The sequence below is a fragment of the Aspergillus ibericus genome, assembly GCF_003184845.1.
Source record: "Aspergillus ibericus CBS 121593 unplaced genomic scaffold BO80scaffold_16, whole genome shotgun sequence".
Taxonomy (NCBI): domain Eukaryota; kingdom Fungi; phylum Ascomycota; class Eurotiomycetes; order Eurotiales; family Aspergillaceae; genus Aspergillus; species Aspergillus ibericus.
This window is the reverse complement of record NW_020292114.1, coordinates 394,460-416,007: the sequence shown is the minus strand read 5'-3', so window position 1 is coordinate 416,007 and position 21,548 is coordinate 394,460. Positions and strand designations below refer to the sequence as shown.

Sequence of the window (21,548 nt, the reverse complement as noted above, 5' to 3'; positions counted from 1 at the left end):
TTCTCATATAGTCTAGCGATAATATACCAATGTGAATAATGTCTACTGTGCGTGTTGTCCTTGCTTCCCTTGGGGAATGGCCTACTGCGTAGTCTACTTTCCAATTCTGCCTGTTGTGTCAGCCGTGTATTCAGCAAGTCTTTAAAGTTTCCGAGTCTGGCATTGCGCCTGTTCCAATTGCAACTGTGCCAATAATAGTAGACAGGCGATGTCCTTCGCTTTGCAGGAATAAGAAAAACATCGGAAAAAAAGAAACGACAAGGACGCGATTTGAACGCGCGACCCCGAAGGGATAAGATAACATCCGGTTAGGATTCAAGTCTTACGTCTTAACCACTCGACCACCTTGCCTTTCGTTGGAGAACTGTATTACTGTTGACAAACTCAATCTCACTTTGCTTTTAGTTGGTGGCATAAGCTGCTGATCAGCCAATCAGCGACACAACTTTATCATCCGGAACCGGCGATCCTCCCTACCAGAGAGTATAGGATCCCCTCCTCCCCTCTTCTTTACACCTCTCAATCACCTCACCATGAAAGAACCCGCCCTTCCTACAGTTTCTCTCACTTCATCACCCTCCCCCAGACCCCTCCGCTTCCTCATTATCGGCGCTGGATCGCGTGGCACTGCCTATGCCCGAGCCGTGACCACCGCGACCCAAGGCACGATCTACGCCGTCGCTGAACCCCACCCCTTCAAGCGCCGACACCTCGGCCGTTCCTACATCTGGGGCGAGCACGGCACTCCCCAAGACGGCCAGGAATTCCCCGACTGGCGCTCCTGGCTGCAATGGGAGCTACAGCGCCGCGAATCCAACAATGATCCTCGAGTCGGCGTCGACGGGGTCTTCATCTGCACGCTCGACTCCACTCACGTCGAGATCCTCCACGCCATCGCCCCCCTCCGTCTCCACATCCTCTGCGAGAAGCCCCTCGCCCTGTCCCTGAACGACTGTCTCTCCGTCTACCGCGCCCTCAGCCCCAACCTCTCCACCAACATCTTCTCCATCGGCCATGTCCTCCGCTACAGCCCACACAATATTCTCCTCCGCAAACTCCTCCTTCTCGACCGCGTGATCGGCGACATCGTCTCCCTCGAACACACCGAACCCGTCGGCTTTTGGCACTTCTCGCACAGCTATGTGCGCGGCAACTGGCGCCGTGAGACCCCCAACGGGGACGGGTCCTTATTGACCAAATCATGCCATGACATCGACTTCATCATGTGGTTACTCTCCAGTCCTCCCACAGATACAGACACAAAAACCACACCCCATCACCCGCGAACAATCACCTCCTCAGGCTCCCTTACCCAATTCCGCAAAACCCGCAAACCCCCCGCGGCAGGGGACGCCACCAACTGTCTGTCCTGCCCCGCAGAACGCGACTGCGTCTACAGCGCCGTCCGGATCTACAACGACATGCACGTCGCGAAAGGCGACATCGACTGGCCAGTGAACATCGTCTGCGAGGACATCGAAGACATCATCACCCCACCACGAAACAGCAAAGATACTCCCATGACTCAAGAATCCATCCAACTCGCACAATCCCACCTCCTCACTCGCCTCGGCGAAAACTACACCACCACCACAGCTACTACCGACCCCGAAACCATCCACTCCCGCCCCTGGTACGGTCGCTGCGTCTACGAATCCGACAACAACGTCTGCGACGACCAAACCGTAACCATCACCTGGGACGGCGAAGCGCCCAAAACCGCCCTCTTCCACATGATCGCCCCCACCGAGAAACAATGTGAACGCCGCGGCCGCATCTACGGCACCCTCGGCGAGATCTCCTACGACAGCCGCACCATCACCATCTACTCGTTCCAGACGCGAGAAACCACGACCATTACGGTGCCGAAGCGCCCCCCAGAGGAGGAGAAGGCGCACGGTGGTGGGGATTATGGTCTGGCGAGGAGTTTCGTGGATGCGGTGGATGCGGTGGTGAATAAGGGGGTTGGGGTGCGGGAGGCGCAGAGACGGTTTGTGGGATGTGATTTGGAGGAGGCGGTGAGAAGTCACGCGGTTGTGTTTGCGGCGGAGGAGGCGAGGAGGGAGGAGAAGGTCGTCAAGTGGAGGGAGTGGTGGGGGGAGAAGATGGGGGAGTTGTTGTAGTTGGAGCGCGTGAGCGGGTATGTGGTGAGGATCGGTTTTGATGTTATGACGGGTATGATTTGGCTATGTGAATTCAATAGGCTTGTTTGAAGCAGGAAGGGATATCATAATGTTCTAATGTCGGGAATAGAGGTGGTTTACACCTACAGGGTAATGGACAGTGAAGATGAATGAAATGATTATGGACGCTTATTAAATACTCGATACTGTGGCTATGAACATGATGCGCCATCTATGTGCGGACGTCAGGCTCCTCGCGGCCAATGAACTCCTTGAACTTGAGCAGCTCCAGAGAGAGAGCCACGTTGTCCTTCAGGTACTCATCCGTGGCGAGGTCGAACTTGCTGGCGTCGCTCTCGTACTTCTCGATGTACAGACGGATGGTGGCACCGCTGCTGCCCGTGCCGGACAAACGGACGACGATGCGGCTGCCATCGTCGAACTTGACGTACAGACCCTGGTTCTTGGACACGCTGCCGTCCAGGTCGGTGTAGGAGAAGTTGCCCACGTCGACAACCTTGCGGCCCGACACGGTTGAGCCCACGAAGGTGTCCTTGTTGTTGAGCTTCTCCGACAGCGTGGCGATGACCTTGTTGGCACCGTCGCTGTCAACATTCTCGTAGTCGTACCGGGTGAAGAAGGTACGACCGTAGGTCTGCCAGAACTCCTTCTGGATCGAGGCGATGCTGGGGGTCTCGCCGGGCTTCTGCTTGGCCACGCCAGCGATGATGTTCAGCCACGCCACGATGGCCCAGACGCCGTCCTTCTCGCGGATGTGGTTGCTGCCGGTACCGAAACTCTCCTCACCACAGATGGAGATCTTCTGGTTGTCGAACAGGTTGCAGAAGAACTTCCAGCCCGTGGGCACCTCGTAGCTCTGCAGACCCTGGGCCTTGGCCACACGGTCGACGGCGCCCGAGGTGGGCATGGAGCGAGCCAGGCCGTAGACGCCCTGCTTCTGGAAGTAGGGAATGAGCTTGGCGTGGTGGGCAATGATGGCCAAACTGTCACCGGGGGAGACGAAGGTGTTGGCGCCGTAGATCATGTTACGGTCACCATCACCGTCACTAGCGGCACCAAAGTGGACGCCGTTCTTGTCGACACGCTCGACGAGCTCGTGGGCGTAGACCAGATTGGGGTCGGGGTGGCCACCGCCGAAGTCGACCTTGGGCTCGCAGTTCATGGTGCTGCTAGCGGGCAGGCCCAACTCGTTGACGAAGATGTCGACGCCGTAGGGGCCGGTGACACCGTGCATACCGTCAAAGAGGACCTTGAAGTCCTTGTGGGTGCTGAGGAACTCGCGGATCAGGTCAAAGTCGAAGATCTCCTTCAGCATGGTGACGTAGTCGGTGGTGGAGTGGACAACCTCGACCTCAATGGGGCCGTAGGTCTTAGAGCCAATGGTGGTGGTGTCGACATCGGGGATGTCGATGTACTTGTAGGAAGTGAGGGACTTGGAGGTTTCGTAGATCTTGTTGGTGACGGACTCGGGGGCGGGGGCGCCATTGGCCAGGTTGTACTTGATGCCAAAGTCGGCGTTGGGGCCTAGGGGAAGAGAGCTGTGAGTTGCAGGATCTGATACGAAGAGATGGATACCTACCACCGGGGTTGTGACTGGCAGTCAGGAGGATACCACCAGTAGCCTGGCGCTTGCGGATGAGGTTGCTGGCAGCGGGGGTGGAGAGAATGCCATTCTGGCCGACCAGCAGCTTCTTGACACCGTAGGCAGCACCAATCTTGGCAATCTTCTGGATGACCTCAGTGTTGTAGTAGCGGCCGTCACCACCGATGACGAGGAAGGAGCCCTCAACGCCCTCGGGGATGGAGAGGAGGATGCTGGTGACGAAGGATTCAGAGTAGTGGGGTTCCTGGAAGACCTTGACCTTCTTGCGAAGACCAGAGCTGGGGTTCGTCAGAGAGTCATTCGATGGAAGAATGGAAGCAATAAATAGGGGGACTTACGTGCCCGGCTTCTGGTCGGTGAAGGGGGTAAGGGAGACGGTCTGGACGGACATGATGGAGGGGTGGAGGGGTGGGATGGAGATACGGACAAGGGAGGGAGACGAAGGGGTCTGGATGGGGTATATAAAGTAGCCGAGAGAGAAGCTCACCGACCACTAATTGAGGCGAAGAAAAGGGTTGAAGGGAAATAGGAGACAGAGAAAGGGGAAGAAGAGGAAGAGAAGCAGGCGAGACACGAGCGGGGAGCAAGTAAATATAGACTAGCAGCGATTAGTTTCAGTTACGCCCAACGCCGCCATCGCCAGACCCCCACTTGGAGGGGTCCACGCCAGCATGACCTCAGGCCAGAGCTTCATTCGAGGATCCTCCGAGACACTACGGCAGTCGAGCTGCAGACACTTGCCAAAAACCCTGTCATCGGCTGCACTCCCTGGCCCATTGGGCATCCATCCAGCTATAGTGTATCTATGTAGTAGTGGTCTACCCCTCCCGTAGATTGCGAACTCTGCGGTCGGCCTGCACGCTCAGACATTGCGACACCTCAGCTATCCGAACAGTCGCCCCCGGTAGAATCGCATCTCCTCGATGCTCTCCAGGATATCGTCCCGCGCCAGATGAACCTCCCTCTTGTCTGGCACAGCTCCCAGCAGCTCCTCCGACCCCCACCGACGGACCATTTCCTTGAGCGCACTCACATCCACAATCCGATAGTGTAGCCACTCCAGCACCGCCTGGTATGGGCCCTTGGCCAGAAACGCCTTGTCGGCGTGCACACTGTTCCCCGCCAGCAACCCCCGCCGAGGCTGTGGCACATATCTCTGGATATACGCTAGGAGGGCGGTTGCGGCCTCGTCCGGGGTGGTGGGCGAGGCCTGCACCGCCGCGGTCAGCCCTGTGCGACCGTGGGTCTCGATGCACCATTCGTTCATGCTCTCCAGGGTCGAGGTCGGGTGGTGGATGACGGTCTCGAATCCCTGGGGGTCGAGGAGATTGAGGTCGGCATCAGTGATGAAGCAGCAGATCTGCAGGATTTGATCGGTGTCCGGGTCGAGGCCGGTCATCTACAAGCCCGATGGATCAGTCGCGGCTGGAGAGGGGCAGAGCAGAGGAATGCCGCACCTCGCAGTCGATCCACACGAGGGGATCGGAGGAGCGGGTCAATGGCATGCTGGGAGCTTGAAGTGAGCAAATAAAACTATCCTGGGTATTCTTTCAGGCAACCAGCAAGAATCACTAGGTAGAAAAACGGGCGGGAGTCGGATGGGAGTCTGCGGAAAGAGACGCGGAAGAGGAAGTTTTGAGGTGGCGGAGAGAGCAAGTGGAGAGAGCACGGCAGGCGAGTTCTCTTGCTTCTTCGACTCACTCTACGACTCCCAACTCCCGACGATGCCGCCAGACAGGGCCAAAACGGCCTGCAACTCCTGCCGAGAGAAAAAACGGAAGTGCAATGGCCACCAGCCGTGTAGCAATTGCGTCAAATCCGGCCACGACTGCATCTACGTCCTGAATCCGCGCAAGCGCCGGCGTCCCAATGGAGGATCTTCGAACCCAGCCGATTTGCGCGAAAGCTCGTCCCCCGAAGGACCGGCAGCTATCAATTCGGGGGTCGTATTGGCAAGTAAACTTGCCGGGGCTGCGATTGTTCCCTTCCCCGTGCGCCTCTGCTCGTGGAATCTGGGGCTGTCGCCCATATATAGAGGCCCGGATCTTGAGGATACCTCTATCAAGCTAGTTTCTGCACCGTCTTTCATCACGGAGTTCTTGACGAATGGGGATTTCCGTGCCATGGTGGATACGTACTTCAAGGACATACACCCTGTGTATGACTTCCTCGATCCCGAAATGGTAACCCGTGCCGTTGACTATGTGATGTCCGAGAGACCCTCGCTGTGTCATCCCAAGCACTGTTGCTCTTGAACATTTGTGCCTTGGGGGGTTTTTTCATGGGCCAAGACGAAGATCGTGAGAGCCTTGACAACAATTCCAGGATTGCTCTTGAGTATTCCACCACCCTGGAATTTCCGACGGTGGATCATGTAGTCTCATGGCTGCTCCGCGTTATCTACCTGCGACTGACGGGTTCGCCGCAAGCAACTTGGCTGGCCAGCTGTACGCTAATGCATTTCATCGAGACAACCAGATTACATATAGAGCCATCCAGTCAGATCCAATCCTCCACTTGCGGCAACGAGTATGATCCCGAGCTTAGAAGACGCATCTATGGCGTAGCTCGACTGTTTCACATGTGGATCTCGTACGATTACGGGCGCCCTCCCATGGAGCTCCGCGGGGCGACTTGTTCCCTTCCCAAGGAGTCATGGACATCAGATCAGATCGCCGTCTGGCAGATATCCGATTCCTTGGATCCCGATAGACCACTTGATCCCGCGACGTTGGAGCAGCTGCTCCACCAGACCGTGGAGCTTCAGCTGCCACACACCGTGCTGCAGTTGAAGCGTTGCAATATTGGGCTGTGCATCTACCGCCGACTCCGATTAGCTGGCTGCTCCGTCTCCGACGCTACGGTGAATAAGGTCCTGGGCTTGGTTGATGAGAGCCATGATCTCGTGGAGGAGCTAGCTGCCGAAATAAAGCCATGGTGGCACATTTTGAATGTCCCGTTCCAAGCACTCTGCGTTTTGCTAGCTCTGGATACACGAGAATCGCTGGAGCGTGTGTCTCAAACCCTGAGCACCTTACGGATGATATCCCGGGAATACTACACCGATTCCGTGAAGGAGACTCTTGCCAGCGCTTGCTCGCTGTTATGTATTCAGTCGCAGCAGAAGCAGGATGATATCAAGCTGCTCAGGAAGGCGGAGGAGTATATGCTTCAGTGGGGGGACCTCCAGGACCCTTTCTTGAATGATTATCCTATTCCTTCTGCTGAGCCAGCATCACCGACAGCTAAACCTGTGCCCCCTACTGCCCCGGACTTTCCGTGGGATCTTGACCGACTCGTCTCGATGAACATGTTTGAGTATTGGGATTTGGATGCATGACCTCTCTCTTCCAGTAGTCAATATCCTCCCAAATGTCTCCGCCTAGTGCCGACCCAACCATCCTACTACTGCGTACCCTAAGCAGTTATCTTATCATAAACGCCTCCAAACTGCTCATACCAACCGCGGACCAACTCCCCACTCATTCCAGGGGCAATAACCTCCTCTCCCCGTTCCAACATTCCTGCCACCTCCTGCATAAACTCCTCCAACGACAACGCACTCGGATTCTTCTCCTTCTTATTATCATCCGGATCCTCCCTCTCACGATGCAAATCGGTCTCCACCGTCGGCGGCGCAATCTCCACCACACGAATCCGCCCCAACCCAGCCTTCCTCAACTGCGTCCTCAAATTCATCGTCCAAAAATGCACCCACGCCTTCGTCCCACAATACACCGGATTCACCACCGCAAACGGCACGAACCCCAACACCGACGACACATTCATCACCACCGCCCCTCCCTCCTTTTTCTTAAAATGCCCCAACAGCCCCAAAGTCAGATGCATCACCCCCCGCACATTGATATCAATCTCCTGATCCGCCCTCCCCAACACATCCTCCACCTTGTCCTCATCCACCAGATCCAACGGCCTCTGTACCCCGGCATTATTCACCAAACAGTCCAGCTCCGGATGCTCGCTCGTAATCCGTGATACAAAGTCCGGGAATGTCCCCACGACTCCCGTATCAAGAACATAGTAATCCGCCGCTCCGATCTCCTTCGCCGTCTCGCGGAGCGTTGATTCAGTCCGCCCAGCAATGATAACCTTTTTGCCCTGGGAAATGAAGTACTTGGCAATCGCTTTGCCTATACCTCCGCCTCCGCCGGTGACCAGCGCACAGTGGAAACTGAGAGTACTTGATTCAGTCGGCATGGCTGATGCTTCAGGGAAGACTTGTATATATGTTGTATAGTAGGGATCGAGTATGTAATAGATATATTTCTTCAATAAAGATTTGAAAGAAAGCAAAGTAGATGGATACTATATTCACAATTTCAAAAAAGAAAATCTAGAGCCTCTTGTCCGGATTATATAGCCTACTTCAACGTAGTCGGAAGAATTCTTTTCACTGTGCTACTGTAGTGTATAGTAGTCGGTGCGGTGCGGAGCGGAGCGGGCGGAGGGAAGGCGGTCCGCAAATCAATTGCTCCGCAAAGTAGGTACCTATGACGTTATGTTGAGATAATACGTTGCTACTTGTGATACCTGATGGGAGGATTGTGAGCCCCTACTTGATGTTGTTACATATTGAAGAGAGACATGGGGCTTTCTTCAGTTGTTGGGAGTCGCTTGGAATGAAATGGCGTACGGGAGAGTGGAGTTCTACGTACCTACATGATGTTTGTCCTAGGTACCTGTACGGAGTATCTACGTCCATCTACAGTGGCCGGACTTCAATGGAATAAAGTAAATGCTAACATGCAACTTGCGTAACTCATTGCGTCTATGTCGATTACCTCCGCCCGCCCCCCCGTTCTAACTAGAGAACCAAACGCCCAGCTGCCGGAACTGCGGCAGCTGGAATAAAGTGGACAAAATAATGGCGATTCAGTCATGATAAATCCGTGAGGTTGACCGTATCCAAACCGTAGATGTCATCAGAAGACAGAAGGTAAAAAAGAAGAAGAATGGTAAATAATTCAAAATGAAGATGGTGCTGCGTTTGACACAGCGGGCTCGCGCGCTTTCTAAACGCCAGCCCATCACACCATGTAAGGTGGAGGAGAAAGAAGATAGAGGGGGTTTTTTGGAAGAGGCCTGGGAGATAGACCATCTGTCTGGACATAGACAAGGGTAGTATCGGTCTAGAGCAATCAAACCGCTTATAGTTCCTCGTCCTCGGTTTCTTGCGGTTTTTGCAGGTGTGCCCCCAGAGGATTGGCTGCGCTGGAGTTATCCTCCGGGCCGACATTGGTGATTTCATTGGAAAGGCCCGACTCGATCCGCCGGCGCATGGAGTCTTCATCCGATTGCGAGACGCTTGCCCGTTGCTTCTTCAACGGACTGCCTACGAATCCTCCATTCAGTGTGTTGGCGGCCGGCTTGGGGGCCTCGGGAGTGGCCGTGGTAGCAGCCACGGCCGGTGGTGTGGTAGACAGGTTGGGTGTCTCCCCGGCTGCACCGGGGCTTGCAGTCTCATCCGGGGGCGTATCCGTAGCCAATGATGCAGACGAATGCTGCCGCTTGAGCTGTATTCCAGAGTTAGTGAGTGAAACCTGAGCTGTATACTAAATCGACACATACCTTGATCTTCCGTATACTCTCCGCAAGCTCCCCTTGCTGTCGGATATCGTCTGGAGACAGATGCAGATCATCGTCTTTGCCCTCTTCTGCATCGGCTTTACCGAGAATTGAGTTGTCTTCATCGTCTTCACTATCCATTTCATCGTCCTCACCAGTCTTCTTGTCTTTCTTGCTCTTGCGCTGGTTGTCCGCGTTGTCACGGAAGTTCAAGAACCCAACCGTACCGCCAGGCTTCAGTGGTCCGAGGTTGGAAAAGTCTGGTTGTAAAGACCGGCGCTTTGCGGATCCTGGAGTTTCCTGTGCCTTGGAATCCCTCAGAATCCCCATCTTTTGCAATTGCCCTGCATTCAAGTTAGTCTCTGAACCCGCAAAACCCCAAAGGGGGTTGAACTTACGCCCGCCACGGTACATGAATGTAAAAATGGCATAAGGTTTATCGGACGGATCGATGCCGGTCACCGTCTGCGTACTAATTGTCTTGGGATCGAGTGTCTTTGGCTTTGCAAAACTTGTTGTATGATCAATGTCCGCATCAGCTGCACCGTTGTTACCGTTCCCACCCTGGGCTTCGTCGTCGTCGTCGTGGGCATCAAACTGCGGAGAATACTCTCCGCGCTTGACCTCTCCCGAGGCTAGGACGCGGAACAGGGCTACCTTGATCTGACCCGCGGACTCAGGAATCGGATCATCATCTGAGTCGGAGAACGACATGTCATCGTCGGAAACATCTTCCAGCGGAGACTTTGCATCGTTGCCGTAGCGCATGACCCCTCTGCCCGACTTGGGATCCATATCCAGGTCGCCAGTAGCGTCACGCTTCATCCGCCGCTTTTCCATCTTCTGCCGTCGGCGCTCAATCTGGGCTGCTGCGTCCTTCCCTTCCAGATCCAAGCCGTTCAGCCATCTCTCTAGTCCGACTTCACGGAAGAGAAACTCCCGTTCAGCGAGACCCCCACCCTCCGACTCCGGCACACTGACCCAACGAGAGTTAACCCATGTCTCCTCTCCTCTCCGTAGCAGGGTGGCCACCTCCTCCTTTGTCCGGCCATCAAAGTATATATAAGCGGCGACCGTTTCGTTTGGCGAATTGGTCAAAGCCTGGTATGGAGCTACTGCGCTGCTGTACTGACCACGCTCTTCGGTTGATCCAGGCAGCCCACCAACTACCTTCGGTTTGGGTGCGGGGTTGTCGGGGGTCGGTTTCGGCGCGGAGTATGGTACATCTTGACCGGGGTTGAGGAGGGTGATAGAGATGGCGAAGGTTGATTGTTCAGGGCGTCCGGATCCGGATTCGGGAATCTTGGGCGGCGGCACGGGGATGTAACAAGCAATGCGAGAGGCACGAGACTGACGCTGGATCGAATATTCGGAGATGGGGCCGTCCGGAGTGTGTATGCTCACGGCGAGACCCTTGAAACAGGGCATGGCGGGGCAGAGGGGCGGATTCCGGCGTTAGACGTGGTTCGTGAAAGATTCAGAGCTAGCGTCACACCAAGCTGAAAATGAGGGAAGGGAGGGGCAAGAGATGAAGGGCGAGGGTGTGTGGAATCGTCCGGAGGAGAGCTAGTTGTGGGAGGTGGAGGCGGTCAGGATTCGTAGTGTGTTTGGACTGCTACCGACGGCCCTCGTCGGGCTGGGAATACCGGCTCACGGCGGTGGGCGAGAGCTAGAGGATGGTCAATTCAGAACAGGCGACAAGTCCGATGAGGAAATCGATCGACGGGGCCCTTCTTCTGTGCAAAACCCAGGCAGGGCCGTCAGTTGCGCGAAGTGAGGGGGGAAACGTTCCTAGAGGGCGCCAACAATAGACTAGCTAGCAAACATGAAACATACCAGGCGTGGGTTCAGCGGCGGGGAGGCAAACGCAACAGCTTGTTGAGAGGTGATTTATGCAGTGAGAGCTGTCAAGGGGAAATCTCCAGCCGATCGAGATATGGGGGTGAAGAGTGGACCGGAGGAGGGATGAAAGAAAGGGAGGTTCCGGAGTGGTGGGAGGAAGAGAGAGACAGAGGGAAGTGGAGGCGACGATCGACGCCGGCTGGAACTCCGCCTGCTTCCCTGGATCGCTTCCGCTGCTCTGCCCGTTGTCGGGCGCCTCTAGGCTCACTCCAGGGCCCCCCTCCCAGGGGAACTTCCTCACGCAGCACAAAATCCGATGTGCGCGCCATCCATTGGTCCACGGCTGCGATATGCTGGGTCTTCCTGTTATGGTAGAGGTAAATCATCGTCATTGTCCAGGACCTGTCTGGCTTCGCAACCTTCTACCTACAATTCTACAACTCAGGCAGGTCCCTTTGTTCCTTTTGACCGGCGAACCTAAAGTTTATCTTCACTCCCTCCGTCACACCTGCTATTCTCCGAAGTCGCTAAAGCTACAGCTATAATCCTCGGCGCCGTGCTTCCTCTCTGGCAAAAGTAGCCAGTTCGGGGAAATCCCGATTGAGGTTGTCGAAGAGCGTCTCCGCTTTCCGTCGTTTGCGCTCTTCAATCTGAGCCTGCAGCTGACTTGCCTCCTCCAGGAGCTTGGCATGCGATTCCACCAAAGAAAGATCCAAAAGGTCATCTGCGTATCGCCGAAGCGCCTCCAGTCTTTTCTCAAGAACAACAATGCTAGCTTCGTCTCTCAAGGACGGAACGCTCGCCTCATCGGTAGGTCGTCGGAATGCGCTCTCTTCTGGCGTCAGGGAAGCTGGAGGAGAACTCTGCCGAAACAGGGCCTGAAAGGGCGGTCCAGCATCAGCAGGGCTATGCTCCTCGAGCAGATCACTGATTCGAAGCTGCCCCTTCGGGCCTAAACTCCGCGAGGAACTGGCATAGGGATGGCGATAAGAGTCGACGTTCTCATCTGATCTTCTTGTATGAGCCACACCAAAGTTAGTGAAGGTACTATGGTCTCCCTGCTGTTGTTGTGGTTCAATGTTTCCATCGTTGACCTGCGTTCTCAGCCGTTTTGGTCCACGGGGGAGTATCTCAGGCTGGGGTGATGCACTGTGAGCAGCCATGCTAGCTCGTTTCCCTCGTTTCTGATCAAACACGTTGTCGGTAAACCCCATGACGCGGCCTCGAGGGTCAATCGGCTTGACACGAGCCCGCACAGGCTTGTCTTCGCTAGAGTAGGGACGGGCAAAGTGACAGCACCGACAATTGCAGCATTGGGAGCACTTTGGGCAGACCCAAGGATCACTTTTCCTAAGGAATGGGATCAAATGCACGTCGAAGTGCCGATAGAGCCCCCGGAAGCAAAAGAAAGCAGAGCACTGAGTGCAGTTTACCCCCTTCCAGGTCGGATGGCTGTCACGGCACAGGTGACAAAGCCGTTCCTAGTATCAATTAGATTCTGATTATCCAAAATATCAAAAAGAAGTATTATAATCATTCCATACCATTGATTGCTTCCGTGCATCTGCCGCAGCGACAGCCAGGGCGCCCAGAGTCTTCTGTCTAGAAAAGCGGAATAAGAAACTCACTCACAACCATACACTTGATATAGGGCAGAGAGATACGAAGATAGAACTGCTGGAGTTGAATGCTTGAGGAAGCGGGGACTCACGGTGGACTTCTGCGCCTTGAGGGCAGTCGATCATGTAGTCTGTTTCGAGTCGTCTGGATGACATCCTTGCAGTATCCACGTGGGATTAATTCAGCCCAGGTATAATCGGCAACATGTTTACAGCTGCGTCCGGAAATGAAGCATGTCAGGCATAAGTCAAAGTCCCCGCACTGCTCGCAGTGCATATGTCTGTTCCAGATTGTCAAGCCGCAAAAGTTACACTCGACTACAGCCCCTTGGGTATCGACAGACTTTATCGCAACATCTGGCTCGGTCTCCATGGCTTCATCTTCAAGGAGTTGTTCAAAGATCTCTAGTAGAAGTGCTTCGTCTCCTGGCTCGGGGGAGCTCTTGATCAAGGCGTGTAGCGGTATTAAGGGTACTCGGCCAGTGTCTGCATGGCATTGTCGCTGGTAAATAGGCTGGATGTAGTCGAAGAATGAGACCAAGGAGGAGCAATGCATGATGTTCCAGACCACCTTTGTGACCATAGGGCTGATGTTCCAGATTTGATGGGCGGTAGCGGAAGGGAATATCACCAAGTCTCCAGGCTTCTGGTGTGTGACATAGATCGGAAAATTGGCAGACTTGAGTTGGGTTATAGAGACGTTGGTCCAGTCTGTGTGAGGGGATTTTCCCAATCCCTCCATATACGTATCGTATAGGGCCTGTGAGAATTTGTCGGTCCCAAAGCAAAGAGAACCAGGCCCAGTACCTAGCCGCACTATCAGAATGTTTGTCGAGGGTCTCGAGTGTTTTCGTCGGGGATTCACCATCGGATTCAATCAGTAGGTTTAGGGCAACCGTCCCACTGAAGCATCTATGAAATCCTGAACTATCACATTCCAAGTTAGCAAGGTCGTGACGTGGAAGGGCTTGATCGCATACTTACGAAGACTTCCGAGTCCCGACATAAGCCATCAGCACCTCCGGGGTAACCTCCTTTGGCAACGTTCGGAACAAATCAAGAGACCCAAGATGCCTCATGGCTGAAGGAAGAAATGCCTCCAATGCCGTGACCCATTTTTTTGGACACTGAAGATCTTTTGCGTACAGGCTGGCATGTCATTAGTTATATGGGTCGGCGCTCGGAATCTAACCTACAATTCTCGGATATCGCCGGTGCGGGAAAAGTCCGTCTGCGAAAGTAAATCTCGAAGCCGCATTTTGGCATCTCGGCCGGTATGGCAGTTCCTCACTGGAATCGCTAGCGCGGGAGGAGGTATCAATAGAATTGCCTTCTGTTTTCTTTGGTTGTTACGGACTTACCTGCCGAGGATGAAAGGGCGCTGAAGCTCTCATTGTTCAAGATAGATCTATCCCATTCTTTCAACTCAGTAAAACCACGTATAACAAACGGCCTTCCTTCACGAAGCTTATTTTCAACCCATCCGGTGGCCTTGTCTTGTGGCAGGTGAATAATGTCGCGGATAGAGTACTCGGAAAATGGGATAAATGGCTCTCCGGCACGTAAGAGGTCCTGCACAGACGGAGGGTCCAGCTGAAGAGGGTCCATATCACAGTTATTATATATTCAACATGATCACCCTGTTTAAAATGTAAGTCTCGGCATGGTCATGGCATCACCTTCGCAAGGAGGTTAAATATCAAGTCCAAATCGGCCATCTCGGAACCGGGGCTCTGGTTCTCAATGTGCACGTGACCCCGTATTCCCCGCAAATATGCTTTAACCGTTTTGGGTAACTTGTGGTAGTGCGAAGGACAGGTTGGTGGGTTTGACAGGCAGGTGTTCTTCATTTCTGACACAATTTGAGGTTAACATTCATTTCAGTCAGGTTATGCAGGATTAACAAGTTGCATGGCTTTGTGCAAGGCAAGAATGCACTATTCTCTATTGTGCTCATTACTGCCACCGCAATCTTCTCATTTCCGAGTCCCAGGATCCATGCTGCAGTTTCAACTTGTTGCACTCTGGCTTACCACAGTTGCTCAATAGTAGAAGATGGTTGATGTAGAAACAATCAACAGGGCTCCAATGTGATACGAGTATGTCACATCAGACCGCTGGGTAAGCAGCATATCGACCACATTCTCCAGTTCAGATATGCCCTCCTTAGTGATGGGTCATATCGACAAAATGTAGAAACCTTTGTGGTATCTACTGCTAAAGAAATGGCTCTACATCAAGCGTAGTATTCTTATGCAGTTAGAGGTTGTAGAATTCATCGCCTGAATCATTCCGTGGGAGGAAAGCCAGCCCCGACCCTGATCGAGGCTACAGCAACTCAATTGGGAAAGTAACTGCCAAATCCCCTGAAGTGTATGGTTTGGGCTCTCATCCCACCTGAACTGCCTTGTGCGTTACGCCAAGCCTTGGCCTGGCATCGTGGAACTATGGCAAAACATCCAGTCTCTATGCAGCAGTGTAGAGGACTTGCGTGACAGTTTCGATGCATATTTCATTCGTTTCCTACAATATCCTCCTCCATATATAAGAAGCCTTACATCACGACTGGATATCCTTGTAAGGCCAGACCTAAGTAGTGTCCACCGGAATTCCTGGTTTCCCGCCCCCAAATCTTTGTGTCACCAGGCCGGGTCGTATCGAGCGGGTCAGCCAAGGCAGGTGGCCGGGCAGGAAGAAGAGCCATCCAGGATGGCAAAAGAATGCCCAGGCATATTTATTGGAGGGTCGCTGGAGGCCGTTGATAAGCCTAACTAAGACTAATATAGGCTTGGTCCAGTCATATCCGGCCGAGGCCCCCTTCATCCCTTTCATCTCCACATGGCGCTGTAACCCCAGATCGAATCTCGACCCGCCTTGTCAACGAGCGGATTTGGTCACCTGTCAAGACCCAGCCTCTGGCTTCGATTATGAGTCGGCTTGGCAACCATGTCCGCCCGTTCAGGCCTTGCCCAAGCCAGCCAGCAGTTCGAACCCCCGCCCCCCGCCCCCCTAGTCTGCGTCAAGACCGTATGATTTGGGCCCTGAGTGGCAAGAGGGAAATAAAAATCGCTGTGTACCACCGGCTGACCTCGACTTCTTTCAAGGCATACTACGCCGCCCCTGACCCAGAATTACTCCGTCTGGTTACACCTGGTGATCAAATCGGCTAGTTGCGTGGCTTATCCGTCTTTGTAGAGCGACCAAGGGACTGGGTCGTTTCTGGAAGTGCAAGACGACCAGTGCTGGATTTCTCTAGGTAGCCCGTCCCGTTTCACTTGCAATTCCACGTGAGTTTGACGCAAGGGTGATTAAAGTGGAGATGGAAATTCTCCGGAGATTTGGAAGGACCTACATTCGCAGAAGGATTAGCTACCCTGTCAGGTTAGAGACTCGGTCAGCACAACCATCTCAAACTGCAAAAACCGCTCATGTTACTGCGTTAGGGGTCCATCTGCGGGGTCTTTGAGGGCCCTTTGATGCCAACTCTAAATTCCAGCATATTGAGCCCAATTCAGCGCAGCGCACCCCTACCCCGGCTGCATGTGGCCAATGGACGCGCCCGCTCATCCACATTTGGCTTAGCATTCGCCAGGCATCACTCCAGTTGTCAACATCCGGCATCGACACCCAAAGGTGGCGTTGACAGTGTTACAATGCAACTCAGTCACCGACTGAATGGAACAAAAAGGAGGCAAACGAGAAGAGACAACTAAATTAAAAGCACGGCTGAGTTCAGGGGGCCAAACCCGCCACGTACGCGTGCGTCGAGTCTAGTAGAGACCCCTGCCTAAATTCCATTCACGAGATAAGGTTTGTTGAAAGAACTGCTCACATCCTGGAATAATGGAAGTCTAGAAGAATATCATATGATGGCCTTAGCATCACATTAGGTTTCTTTGGGGTTTGCATTCGGATAATGCCCGCACTGGGGAGTTGTACCCACAAGTTGCTTTCTGTGCCTGGTCTGTGCATAGATAGTGACAACGGAGACCAGCACTATACATCAGCTGAAGTCAGCAGACCCAGAGTAGCCCACCTCCACAATTTTTGCGCCCCGAGTTTAGAGGGTCGCAGACTCTAAGAGTGTTTAAGCCTTCACTACCAGTCCACCTGGCTAGTACTTGTCCACCTGCCCACCTATCCGTACCATGGATACTACACCTTGGGAAAGCCCTTCTTGGCAAGGCTGCCATTACCCGGAATGGATGTCCGGGGAAGAGTCGGGGTAAGCCCAGATGTCAGACCGACATCAGCAAACTTGGCCTGATCTGGGATACATCCCCACAGTTGCAGTCACTTACCGTACGTTAGATACAGAGGTTGAGAGAGCTAAGCACCCTCTAGGTACAAAGTAGACTGTGACAGTAGGTCTCTAATCCAACCCCATGCATCAGTTCTTGGATATTAGTAGAAAGAATGAGGGTAATAGTTAGCAATCTCACGGATTCCGGCTCTATCAACCACTTCTTGCCATGCACCTGATGATTGGATTGCCACACAGTCAGCTTCCCCGGGTTCAGGGCCCCGCGGGGGAGACCGGAGCTCTCACGGTACCAGGGACTATGTACATCCATCTTGGTAAGGAACCTGCAGCCGGAGTGTGAGTGAATGCAACCGGGACTAGCCTCTTTGTTTGTCAGGGCTCAACCCGGTGATTCCCAACAGTCAACCGTCTCGCTTTCCCCTGGCACCTGCCCGCTTGTTTTCTTTTAATTCCCCTCCCCTTTCCTTCCTCCGTTCCCACCTCACCCCACATCTGTTGTGCGTTCTTCTTCATCCCCGAACTTCTCCACATCCTTGCCCCTTGAGTTGCCTGATTCTCATTTCCGACATCCTTGTGGCTGCGGACTACCTCTGTACTCCTTCACTTCCTGCAAGCACTCAAGCCACGCGTCTTGCGTTTCATCCTGAGCCTGGCAAACACCATGGCGAAGGAGGAAGTGGCCCCGATTCAGGCGGTTGACACGGTGGATGACCCCTAGTATGTGTCATCTTGTACTTCTTGTATTTGCTTCGTGGCATGTACTCACTTGGTTTGGTATGCAGCACTCGCAATGATCCCGATATCACTGAGAAAGGCACTTCGGAGCACATCAATCTGAACAAGAATACTTCTGCCAAGTAAGTGGCTTGTGCCCCTTTTCCTAGCGTCCTCTTTGTGCATCAGCTACTGATATCATCGTAGGATCAAGAATCCCCTCGCAGATTTGAGCCCCGCTCAAGTGGTGCAAGATGTCGAGGACTTTGCCAACGAACACCAGTTGATTGACATTCTTCCCTTGCTCCAGAAGGGAGCTCTTGTGGCCCGCGATCCCCAGAATTTCTCCGAGGTGCCCGACATCACTCAAGCTGAAGCCGCCGCCATTGAGGCCGAAGTGACTCACAAGTGGCGTCAGCCGAAGGCTCTTTACTTTACCATCATTCTCTGCTCCATTGGAGCTGCTGTTCAGTAAGCACTACTGCTGAAGCATATCTGGCTCTATGTATGCCAATACTAATTGCCGTGAACAGAGGATGGGATCAGACTGGAAGTAATGGTGAGTACACTCTAAAATTCTAAGGCAATGGGTTTGCTAATAAGTCAATACCGACTAGGCGCCAATCTTTCTTTCCCCGTTGCGCTTGGAATTCCAGAGACGGGCCCTGATGCGGAGAAAAACCAGTGGCTTGTCGGCGTCATCAATGCGTACGTAGTCAAGTGTTTCCTCTTTCCTGAATCATAAGCTTCAGGCTAATAAAATGGTATAGGGCTCCGTACATGTCCAGTGCTGTTATCGGCTGTTGGCTGTCTGATCCGCTCAACAAATATTTGGGTCGCCGTGGCGCTATCTTCATGTCTGCTATCTTCTGCCTTCTGACTCCGATTGGGTCGGCCGTGAGTCAGACCTGGCCTCAGCTGTTTGTGACTCGTCTGCTATTGGGCCTGGGAATGGGCTTGAAGGCATCCACAATTCCAATGTTCTGTGCTGAGAACACCCCGGCATCTATCCGTGGGGGTCTGGTGATGTGTTGGCAGTTGTGGACAGCGTTTGGCATCTTCCTTGGGACCTCGGCGAACCTTGCTGTCAAAGACACTGGAGATATCTCCTGGAGACTCCAACTGGGTTCAGCCTTTATTCCAGCTGTTCCTTTGCTCCTTGGTGTCTTTATGTGTCCGGAGTCACCTCGTTGGTACATCAAGAAGGGCAAGATGCGCAACGCCTACCGGTCTTTGTGCCGCTTGCGCAACACCGAACTACAGGCTGCACGAGACCTCTACTACATCTATGCTCAGATCAAGGTCGAGCAGGATCTTGCTGGCGATAGCAACTATGCCACTCGGTTCGTGGAGCTCTTTACCGTCCCGCGGATTCGACGGGCAACCCTAGCTTCCTTCGTTGTCATGATTGCGCAGCAGATGTGTGGGATCAATATCGTTGCTTTCTATTCCTCAACTGTCTTTCAGCAGGCCGGTGCTAGTGTCACGGGAGCGCTATTCGCCTCTTGGGGCTTTGGCCTTGTGAACTTCATTTTCGCATTCCCGGCGGTGTTTACTATTGACACCTATGGACGCCGAACTTTGCTTCTGTTCACGTTCCCCCAGATGGCCTGGACTTTGCTGGCTGCAGGTTTCTGTTTTTACATCCCCAAGGAGCAGACAGCCCACATAGCGTGTATTGCACTCTTTATCTTCTTGTTTGCGGCCTTCTACTCCCCGGGTGAGGGACCGGTTCCATTCACTTACTCTGCGGAGGTGTTCCCTCTGTCTCATCGTGGTAAGTTTGGGGCATCGGCGGTTAGCCTATAAGCAGACTGACACGAGCATAGAGATCGGAATGGCTTGGGCTGTGGCAGTGTGTCTCGGCTGGGCTGCGGTGCTTTCGATTACTTTCCCCCGTATGCTTGCCGTCATGACCCCAACCGGTGCCTTTGGCTTCTATGCGTGAGTACTGGCTGTTGCTGCTTGCTTCTACTCGGTTTGAATGCAGCCGCGCTGACGCCATCTAGGGGCTTGAATGTGACTGCTTTTGTCATGATCTACCTTTGGGTCCCTGAGACTAAGCAGCGGACTTTGGAAGAGCTTGACTACATCTTCGGTGTTCCTACTCGGATGCATATGCGTTACCAGGTCTTCCACGTGCTACCCTGGTGGATTAATCGCTACATTTTCCGCCGTCAGGTTACGTTGGAGCCCCTGTACAAACTTGATCACCTCGCTACCAGTGGCTAAGGGTACGCATCTGTCCTGAGCGTTCAGAGTTTCATTGGTGTGTGATGGGACTACTGCTCTTAATACGGAGTATGGATGGACTTATTGTTTCGGAGAATATCGGCGTCTTTGAGTGATTTTCCGCGCTCTGTTTAGGGGGTCGAATATGAGTGCAGGATACAGTTGAAGTGTGGTGGCTTGCAAGGATCTTCACGAGTGAAGGACCATGTAATATCCTAATGAATGACAATTTATGATTAGTGTGTCGGTTTCACATAGCCTGTAGCTATTCACTGGCCCGGCTACGTTTTTTCTAGGGATGCCGTGCTGTCGTGGAGTGGGTGGTTGTTTTCGAGGGATGGGAGGAAGCAGAGGGGAAAGGAGGGGGGGTTTATACTCGGGGAGTTCGACTTCTGCCTCAGGAATACCGTCACAAGACCTGGGATCTCCACGCAGGCGTCCGATCCTGTTCCCGTTTACCTTCCAATTCAGGAGTACTGCCGGCCTTTCTGTGGTCGCCGGCAGCGACCTGCGTCGCGGGGGTTCGATAGTACCTTCCGCATTCTCACTACGCTACCTCCCCGGCCCAGAATGATCAGCCAACCCCATCCCAGGCCACCCAGTCGCAATCCGTCCCCAAACAACTTCTCTACCTCCTCCTCCGCCCCCATCATTCAGGCCCTCACTGGGAACCCTTCCAGATGACCCCTACTACTCTCTGTCATTATTTGTGCCGCCCGCGCCGTATACGTTCTCGAATTCCGCAACCATTGTCTCTGCAAAATCTAGGTTTCGGGTGATTATACGGTCTCGTGTGGTACCTTGATGACTGGGGAGATTCTCTTCGTGTCGGCGGTTACGGTGGAGATGTATGGGCTGGGGCTCGGAAGACTGCGATGTTGGATTTTGTGGTGTGGAGGGGGGATGGGGGGTGGGCGAGGGGTGGAGTGGGGGATTGATTGACTGGATGGGGTTAGAGAGGGGATCTAGTCCTAGTAGTAGGCAGAGGGTCCAGTAATGGGGGAGGGTGGGGTGTGGGTGGGATGTTAGGGGGCGGGGGGGGTATGTGGTGGTTTGGTCCGGTTCTTGGAGTAGATAGATAAGGTCTAGCTCTGCGGAAGATATTACGTAGGGGAAGGAGCTTTCCTGGTGGCTTTTTTGTATGCTGGAGCTGGCTGTGGAGAGGCCACTGCGTCTATGTTTACTTCAATGGGGTTGGGTTTTTGGGGTTGGCGGTTGGGAATAATAGAGGAGATGGTGGTGGTGATTGTGATGGTGGGGACTTTCTCTGTAAAGCTGCTCAGATGTCGCTCATATAGCAAGCAATGGGAGGGGAAGCCATTTCGTAGCTCACGAGGTCGTTATAGATGGCGTTGAGCGTTTCCGGAGCCAAGTAAATACTGTGTTGGCTCCCGAGCCAGTCGGAGCCCTTGACGGTGTCGTACATATGCCAGCGGAAATCATCTTCCGGTGTAATTCCCAGGCTGGCATTATGCCGCTTTGGGCTTTGACAGGTGTGAGAACTGGGGGTGGATAGCTAGGGTTGCCTGGTGGCGTTGAAATTC

General features: G+C 53.6%; 9 protein-coding genes and 1 non-coding gene across 10 annotated transcripts; 4 read left to right on the top strand and 6 right to left on the bottom strand.

Annotated features, from left to right (window-relative positions):
• Nucleotides 1-255: 255 nt before the first annotated feature.
• Nucleotides 256-351, bottom strand: BO80DRAFT_t137. The gene has a single exon. It is a non-coding gene; the product is annotated as a tRNA-Ser (tRNA).
• Nucleotides 352-495: 144 nt separating this feature from the next.
• Nucleotides 496-2,153, top strand: BO80DRAFT_424560 (Gfo/Idh/MocA family protein). The gene has a single exon (XM_025719318.1). The coding sequence runs from the start codon at nt 534-536 to the stop codon at nt 2,121-2,123; it is 1,590 nt and encodes a 529-aa protein (XP_025576056.1). The 5' UTR covers nt 496-533; the 3' UTR covers nt 2,124-2,153.
• A 141-nt stretch (nt 2,154-2,294) lies between these two features.
• On the bottom strand, nt 2,295-4,266 carry pgmA (phosphoglucomutase PGM2). Its single transcript, XM_025719317.1, has 4 exons — nt 4,086-4,266; nt 3,724-4,025; nt 2,444-3,668; nt 2,295-2,409 (listed from the first exon to the last, which is right to left on the bottom strand). Exons 1-4 carry the CDS (start codon nt 4,136-4,138, stop codon nt 2,316-2,318), a joined length of 1,674 nt encoding a protein of 557 aa, XP_025576055.1. The 5' UTR covers nt 4,139-4,266; the 3' UTR covers nt 2,295-2,315.
• Nucleotides 4,267-4,430: 164 nt separating this feature from the next.
• BO80DRAFT_424557 (oligoribonuclease) lies at nt 4,431-5,380 on the bottom strand. The gene is made up of 2 exons (XM_025719316.1): nt 5,205-5,380; nt 4,431-5,146 (listed from the first exon to the last, which is right to left on the bottom strand). The coding sequence occupies exons 1-2, from the start codon at nt 5,250-5,252 to the stop codon at nt 4,631-4,633; spliced, it is 564 nt and encodes a 187-aa protein (XP_025576054.1). The 5' UTR covers nt 5,253-5,380; the 3' UTR covers nt 4,431-4,630.
• Nucleotides 5,381-5,471: 91 nt separating this feature from the next.
• BO80DRAFT_444411 (Zn(II)2Cys6 transcription factor domain-containing protein) lies at nt 5,472-6,002 on the top strand (the record flags this gene model as incomplete). The annotated part of the gene is made up of 1 exon (XM_025721427.1): nt 5,472-6,002. The coding sequence occupies one exon, from the start codon at nt 5,472-5,474 to the stop codon at nt 6,000-6,002; it is 531 nt and encodes a 176-aa protein (XP_025576053.1).
• A 26-nt stretch (nt 6,003-6,028) lies between these two features.
• BO80DRAFT_444410 (fungal specific transcription factor domain-containing protein) lies at nt 6,029-7,087 on the top strand (the record flags this gene model as incomplete). The annotated part of the gene is made up of 1 exon (XM_025721426.1): nt 6,029-7,087. One exon carries the CDS (start codon nt 6,029-6,031, stop codon nt 7,085-7,087), a length of 1,059 nt encoding a protein of 352 aa, XP_025576052.1.
• Nucleotides 7,088-7,125: 38 nt separating this feature from the next.
• On the bottom strand, nt 7,126-8,154 carry BO80DRAFT_55860 (putative short-chain dehydrogenases/reductase). Its single transcript, XM_025724601.1, has one exon. It carries the CDS (start codon nt 7,963-7,965, stop codon nt 7,165-7,167), a length of 801 nt encoding a protein of 266 aa, XP_025576051.1. The 5' UTR covers nt 7,966-8,154; the 3' UTR covers nt 7,126-7,164.
• Nucleotides 8,155-8,536: 382 nt separating this feature from the next.
• On the bottom strand, nt 8,537-11,070 carry BO80DRAFT_464266 (uncharacterized protein). The gene is made up of 3 exons (XM_025722641.1): nt 9,732-11,070; nt 9,337-9,677; nt 8,537-9,281 (listed from the first exon to the last, which is right to left on the bottom strand). Exons 1-3 carry the CDS (start codon nt 10,759-10,761, stop codon nt 8,916-8,918), a joined length of 1,737 nt encoding a protein of 578 aa, XP_025576050.1. The 5' UTR covers nt 10,762-11,070; the 3' UTR covers nt 8,537-8,915.
• A 510-nt stretch (nt 11,071-11,580) lies between these two features.
• BO80DRAFT_424552 (uncharacterized protein) lies at nt 11,581-14,472 on the bottom strand. Its single transcript, XM_025719315.1, has 7 exons — nt 14,156-14,472; nt 13,991-14,093; nt 13,779-13,943; nt 13,660-13,721; nt 12,887-13,601; nt 12,720-12,777; nt 11,581-12,656 (listed from the first exon to the last, which is right to left on the bottom strand). Exons 1-7 carry the CDS (start codon nt 14,400-14,402, stop codon nt 11,715-11,717), a joined length of 2,292 nt encoding a protein of 763 aa, XP_025576049.1. The 5' UTR covers nt 14,403-14,472; the 3' UTR covers nt 11,581-11,714.
• Nucleotides 14,473-17,814: 3,342 nt separating this feature from the next.
• BO80DRAFT_353847 (uncharacterized protein) lies at nt 17,815-20,004 on the top strand (the record flags this gene model as incomplete). Its single annotated transcript, XM_025715678.1, has 7 exons — nt 17,815-17,915; nt 17,980-18,243; nt 18,306-18,331; nt 18,390-18,480; nt 18,543-19,553; nt 19,597-19,716; nt 19,782-20,004. 7 exons carry the CDS (start codon nt 17,815-17,817, stop codon nt 20,002-20,004), a joined length of 1,836 nt encoding a protein of 611 aa, XP_025576048.1.
• Between the last annotated feature and the right edge of the window lie 1,544 nt (nt 20,005-21,548).